Genomic DNA, 7,140 nt, shown 5'->3' with positions numbered 1-7,140 from the left:
CTTTTCTTTCCTTCGACTCCATAAATAATCGTTCTCATTTAGTCCCTTTCTCCACCTGACTTTTCTATGTCTAATCTTGGAAACCCTAAACTTTGGATTCATGAAGATAGATACATCTGATCATTATCGAGAGTTCTCTTAAGTGACTTCAGTCATTTGAGAGGTAATTAACTATAGGGGCTTGACTCTATAGGGAGTGAAATTGAAGCCAAACAATAGGATAGTTTGGGAAGTCACCGAGATTCTCCTCAAGATCTGTAACATCACATACTTTTCTTTCCTTCGACTCCAGAAATAATTGCTCTCATTTAGTCCCTTTCTCCACCTGACTTTTCTATGTCTAATCTTGGAAACCCTAAACTTTGGATTCATGAAGATAGATACATCTGATCATTATCGAGAGTTCTCTTAAGTGACTTCAGTCATTTGAGAGGTAATTAACTATAGGGGCTTGACTCTATAGGGAGTTTTAAGAACCCAGATAAAATAAACCCTATCTAATTCTTAATATTAGGTAGGGGAACTTGTCGGTCAAGATAAAGGTTTACAGACCAGACGAATGTCATAAATTCTTTAATTTATTTAATTGAGTCTCACGTATAAGTGATATGTCTATTTCTAGAAATAGATATGTCACTTGTAGTGTTGTGGTCGTTTATTTAAATTATCGTCTAATATGGGATCAGTTCGGTCTCATATTTTTAAAATTAAACAATTACAATTCAAAACTATATATACATATATTATATTAAATCAAATATTCATTCCCGATTTAACGGCCGACAGTGGACTACACAATTTTTTTTCTCTGGTGATGAAGATGAGAATCATCAAGGATGTGTCGAGTCCGGAAGCAGAGGAAATCTATATCTAGAGTAGATGAATGTAAAAATAATTTTCTTATATGGAGATCTGAAAGATGAATTATACATGGTGCAACCCTACAAAGTTTCAAGGAAAGAAGCTTTGGTTCGCAAGTTAAGGAAAAGCTTATATAACTTAATACATGTCCCAAAACAATGGTATTTGACGTTTGACAAGTTCATGTCAAACAGTTGATACATGAAGTGCTAGACAGATCACTGTTTCTTTATCAAATACTTGAATAATTTTATGTCTTGATCTTTTGTATATGGGTGACATGTTGATTGCAGGGCAAATATGAAAAAAATCATTGACTTAAAGGAGTAATTATCAAGTTTGAGATGACAAATTTAGGTCCAACCAGAAAAATCATCAGAATAAGAATCAATAGGGACATGAGTGCAAGTACACTGAAGTTGTCTTAAACAAAGTATGTTCAGTGGATCCTACAAAAGTTCAATATGAGTGAGACAAAGCCAATTTGTACCCCCATTAGTTAGTCACTTCAAGCAATCTAAGGAGCTATTGCCAAAGAACAAACCGAGATGAGGAGAGCTTCGTATGCTTCAGCAATTGGAAGTTTGATGTATATTATAATTTTTACCGGACAACATATTCATACATAGTGGGAGTGTTTAACAGATACATGTGCAATCCAAACAAACAACATTGAGAGGCGATAAAGTGAATTCTCAAGTATTTGAGGGGAGCAATCAACACTATGGAAGTGCAGGGATCAATTTATAGAGATTTATAGATTCAGATCTGCGAGGAAATTTTGATGATAAAAGAAGTGCAACATGGTATATCTTCACACTTAGGAGCACATCGATAAGTTGAGATTCTACGCTATATGATGATAAAAGAAGTGCAACATGGTATATCTTCACTCTTAGGAGCACATCGATAAGTTGAGATTCTACGCTATAGAGGTCGAATACATTATTATCATTAAGATTAGCAAAAAGATGATTTTACTACGAGGTTTTATGGCAGAATTGGTTAAGGGGCAGGGAATTGAACTTCAAAGTGACATTATGAATGCAATTCATTTTGCTGAGAATTCTTTCACGCCAAGACAAAGCATATTCAGCTGAGATATCACTTTATACACTCTATGCTAAAACATGATAATTTATTATTAGAAAAGATACATAGCTCAGAATCTCGCGGACATATTGATGAATGTGGTGACTATCGAGAAACTGGAACAATGCTTGACTTCATTTGGATTCCATGAAGATTGAAACCGGGGGTGAGCCACACCACGATACATGACTATGAAGATGGTACAGTGAGATGGAGATGTAAATATAGAGACAAGAGTTGGGTGCTTTCAGTCTCTAAGTAGAAGATTGTTGAGGTGTGGAGTCTGGAAGAGCACCCACGGTAACAAGGAAATATGCCAAGAAACTTTATGGCGCGGTGCACTTGTGTTTAGATGGCGCCCTCGTTATAGAGAGCATGAAGCCCCCAAAACCCAAGAGTGGCGCAGATGTGCTAGGTGCAGTTACTCTCCCGTTTCGGCGCGGTGCACTTGTGTTTAGATGGCGCCCTCGTTACAGAGAGCATGGTGCCCCCAAAACCCAAGAGTGGCGCAGACGTGCTAGGTGCAATTACTCTCCCGTTTCAGTTTAAATCCTTCACTCTAGCGATGAAGTAGTACACTCCCGCACATGCGTTTCTCTCGGCAAAGGTCTTATGAAGGAGAGAAGTGTTGGAGAGAAGAATTTCAACATGTTTTTGCCTTGTGAGATTGAGAGGAAGGGTTTAGAGCAACTTTCTGAAAGTTCCATCAATTGTAGAGAGGAGATATGATATGATTCTATTTTGCGGTGTGGTTTTGATTTTAATTGATCGAAGCATTGATAAAAGTACATAAACTTTTCCATTTAATGTGCGAATGATTTACCTCCATTAATGTGTTGCGGTTCAGGTTTATCATCAAAGCAGTATTCCATGGCCTTAAGGTAAGGATTCGATACATGCTTATGATTAGGAAGTTCTCCACATTTATCAATCCTAAATGAAACTCCTTTGGGCTGTTCTATAATCAAATTGACATTTGGAAAGAAGATGAATTAATGATCTAAGAAGGACTATTTCTATTATTAACTTCAACAAATCAGCAATAAAAGGAATGATAGGACTACAAGACCCATGCTTAGCTCCTTGATCACATATAATTTTGATTCATCGACTAGAGTATTAGCCTCCCATCCCCGATGCTCTGATCTGAGGGTTAGAAACAAACGAACAAATAACATAATTGCCTCTCAAACTCACAAGAGTCGATGCATTTTTTAACATCCTCTTAATCCTACATAAGATAATTGTTCACAATTTTCTCCTACACTGCACTTCTCTTATATATAATAAGGCATATAAGAAATGTGTTGACTTCGTAGGTGGGGAAACCTCTTTCAGTAAAGTTCCAATGCGGCATAGTTTGGAAGCAAATTCCGTGCATTTCCGGTGAGCATTGCATGCATATTTGCACTGAGGTTCCAGACTCAAGTAACATAGATGTCAGATGTCAGATTGTTGATATTGAATTTGAACGAAAGGTATTATACAACTTACTTTGTCTAAACCGCTCCTTCTTGGGGACACTTTGATAGCAGTATGCCGCACGTGCATGATCGGGGTTTGATACATTTCTGCAATCAAGATTCATTCCTTGCTCTGCGAAAACAACTTTTTCACTTTCTTCTTTTGGCTTTATGGCTGTATCAAATTATAAGTTGAATCATAGCTCAGATGATAATTTACAACAAAAGTAGAGCAAGTCAATGCGGAAGATGATTTACCTCTCTCAAGTTGTCCCTTTTTGGAGGTCTCCTCAATGTAGTACTCGGTAAATTCATTGTAAGGATTAGGTGCATGCTTAGGACTAGTATGCACATTTTCATCACTTTCCATAAAACCTCCTTTGGAATTTTCTACAATTATATTAACAATAAGAAAGGATATAAATCAATGATACAAGAGAAATAATTTGTTTCTACTACATTAATGGATAACGACAAAACCTCACTTTAACAGTCATCAATATAAGGAGAATAATAATTAAAAAAAGAGTACATGACATAGTTTCTGGATTAGAAATAATTTGCTTCATCAACTATAATTTCAGCATTTGTGAAACCTTAACACAGAACCATAACATAGTATATCTTTACCTCCCTCAACTATGTTCCTATCTGGGGTACTCTTGAAGCAGAATTCAGTACATTCATGGTGAGGTTTTAATACATTTTTGCACCCTTCCTTTGTAGTTCTTAACCTGATGACTGAAATAATATATTGATTAGATTACTGATAATGAATGCAGACAAATGCAGGATGTGACTTACCTTGCTCATGCCTGTCCCTCTCGCAGACAATTTCAGGACAGAATTCAGGACATAAATGGGAGGGCTTTGATGCATTTTTGTACTCGAGGTTCACTATTTGTTCCACAGTCTCCCTTATTTCAATTTCCGCTTTTCGCTTTTCGGCTGCAATAAAATTTTAAATTGAATTACAATTAAGATGAAAATTTCTCTCCCTAAGGATGTTCTTTTCAGTGGTATCCTCAACAAAATTTTCAATAGCTTTACGGTAAAGACTGGAAGCATGCTGAGAAAATGAAACACGCTGCTTGCTCGGTTTTATTGGAAACTCCTATGGTATTTTCTACAATTTAATTAGAAACAGGAATGGAGAAAAACAAATATCAAAGAGAAAAAATTTGGCATCTCAAAAAAACATAAAAGATATAAACATAAGAGAATAAAAAAAAAGAAAGGCGGCATAATATTTTGGAAAAAGAAATTAGCACATCAATGGTGAGAGTTTAAGCATATTAGCGCTGATAGTTCATACCGTCGCTATCTTTTTTGCTCATCACCTTCTCTCCTTCCTGGAAACTCTTTAGCTTGATGACTGAAGTAATGTATCGATTAGATTATTGCTAGTGAATTTGGATGAACATAGGATTTAGCTTACCTGGCCTATGCTGTTCCCTCTCAGGGACATGTTGGATGCAATATTCACCGCATTCATGGTATGGGTTTGATGCACTTCTGCACTCAGAGCTCAACTCACGCTGTAAGGTGAGATCTATTTCATTTTTTTTCTTTGACTTCATGTCTAAAACAATTCATAAGTTGAATTTACAGTTTACAACTAAATAGAACATTTATTATCAAAGTAGAGCAAGTCAATCTGACAAATGAATTACCTCCCATCAGATGTTCCTTTTTAGGAGTATCCTCAAAGCAAGTTTCAGAAACTTTGTTATGATTGGATGCATTACGGTTAAGACGCATGCTACTTTTATTAGCCTTGTTAGAAAATTCCTTGTGCTTCTCTGTAATTTAATAAACAATTAGAAAGGAGATGAATCAATAACATGACATTTATTGTTTATAATCTGCTATACTAATAGGTAGATAGCAGCAGAAGGGGAAATTAGAGGCAAATAGCACAGCAATATGGGACTTATTATTTGCTTTCAAGTCATATACAATTTAGCTTCACTGACTATTATTTCAGCTCTTGCGGAATTGGAACACACAAACATAAAGCCGTTTATCTCACCTCCCTGGGCTATGTTTCCTTCAGTCAAACTTTGGAAGCAGGATTCAGCACATTCATGATTAGGATTTGATGCATGTTTGCAGTGAGGGTGAAAACCCGTATTTGTTTTAGCATAGAGCACCTTCTCGCCTTCCTTGGAGCCTCTTAGCTTTGTCGCTGAAGTATTAAAGCATTGGTTAGTTTATTATCACTGAATTTAAATAAATGCATGTCTGCACTGAAGCTTCACTCCTCTCTCTCTGTAGTGAAAACTTCTGTCATTTCTTTCTTTGAATCCATTCCTGCAAGAATATCTTAGCTAAATACAAAATAATTTCCATGGCAAATTGTGCAAGTCGATTTGATCACATAACACCATCAGTCCTACACATTCATCCCCCCCATGAATAATTAAAATTTAAAATGGATTATAAAATTTAAAACATAAAATTTGATTTGAAAAAAACGAGAATGATCTCTTTAAACATCAATAATTTAAATAAACGGATGAATGTGAATAGGAGAAAACAAATCATGAATATATAGAAAAAGCGGGAATGCTACAATCTATCATGCATCATTCAATTTATTTAAAAAAGGCAAAAATTTAAAGCAACCAAAAGATGTTTTTAAGCTCTTTTTTAATAGTAACAATGCATTTTAAACTTTTAGTTACTTAAAATAATGGCCATTAAATTTTATGTTGATATACAAAAAAAGATCAAAAGGATTAATGTCATGATTGTTGTTGTATACAAAGAAAGATGCATGACAAACACGCACACACACAAAAGGGTAATCTATAGCATCTATTATTTTTTAAATATATTATTTTGGAATCTATTAATTTACATAATATTCAAAGTCAATACCATAACATCAAGGGTAATTGAAAGCATGAAATTGTGGAATAAGTTTTATGAATTTTTAGATTATTTAACTATTCATCAAACAACTGCAAACAAAATGATGGTAGATATACAATATTTGGAAGCCATCTTAAAAGTTAAGTATGAACTATTTTTTTCACCAATCAAAACCATCCAAGGCAAGCTATGTATCATTTTGAACCCACATAGTTAATTATAAGCTATTTCAAAATCAGGGCATCCAAGGAGAAAATTTTTATTCATTCAAGTGAAGATCAAATGATGATAAGCTTAAATCATGCATAGCAATAAGTTTAATAATTTTAAAGATAGCAGAGAGCTTTGTTCTAGCATTTCAAGGTCTCAATATCAAAATCTATGAGAGGATAATACATACATATATTCAAAAGCAAATCGGTATTTGACAGAGCGCTAGACCCCATGATGAGAGCCCGCACCATGTGCCTAAATATTCGAGAACTCAGTGTCACTGGAAATCAAACCCGTGACTTGAAAGGACTTACAGTGAACCTTGCCAACCAACAAACCACGGCTTGCAGCACACGCACACACACACACATATCCCTCATGCGCGTGAGAATTCGAGTACCACACACTACACTCGAGGGAATCGAACTTCAGACCAGAAGAGACTTACAACTGACAAGATCAACCCCATAGTCATAGTCTGACCGAGGGGCGGACCTCCCTACCAGAAAGGTGTGCAATTCAATCTTAAGCATGGATCGAACCCCCGACCCGATGGACTTACACCAAAGATCGCAATCAATGAGTCCGGCTAAGGCACTCTGAGTACCATATATATATATATATATAGGCGGGA

The 7,140-nt window shown here is 35.7% G+C and overlaps 1 protein-coding gene across 4 annotated transcripts in view; it reads right to left on the bottom strand.

The window, feature by feature from the left end:
* LOC110021796 overlaps positions 1-7,140 on the bottom strand; it is a gene marked incomplete at its 3' end in the record, with an annotated part of 15,303 nt that overhangs the window by 7,047 nt on the left and 1,116 nt on the right. For all 4 annotated transcript variants that reach the window (XM_020720439.1, XM_020720438.1, XM_020720436.1 and 1 more), the window contains 8 exon segments: positions 3,448-3,591; positions 3,675-3,806; positions 4,047-4,157; positions 4,221-4,364; positions 4,732-4,791; positions 4,855-4,998; positions 5,090-5,218; positions 5,449-5,604. In XM_020720439.1, the coding sequence (XP_020576098.1) occupies positions 3,448-3,591; positions 3,675-3,806; positions 4,047-4,157; positions 4,221-4,364; positions 4,732-4,791; positions 4,855-4,998; positions 5,090-5,218; positions 5,449-5,604 (1,020 nt within the window).

This window comes from Phalaenopsis equestris, unplaced genomic scaffold (assembly GCF_001263595.1).
Source record: "Phalaenopsis equestris unplaced genomic scaffold, ASM126359v1 Scaffold000146, whole genome shotgun sequence".
Classification (NCBI taxonomy): Eukaryota; Viridiplantae; Streptophyta; class Magnoliopsida; order Asparagales; family Orchidaceae; genus Phalaenopsis; species Phalaenopsis equestris.
This window is presented reverse-complemented; position numbering and strand designations above follow the sequence as displayed.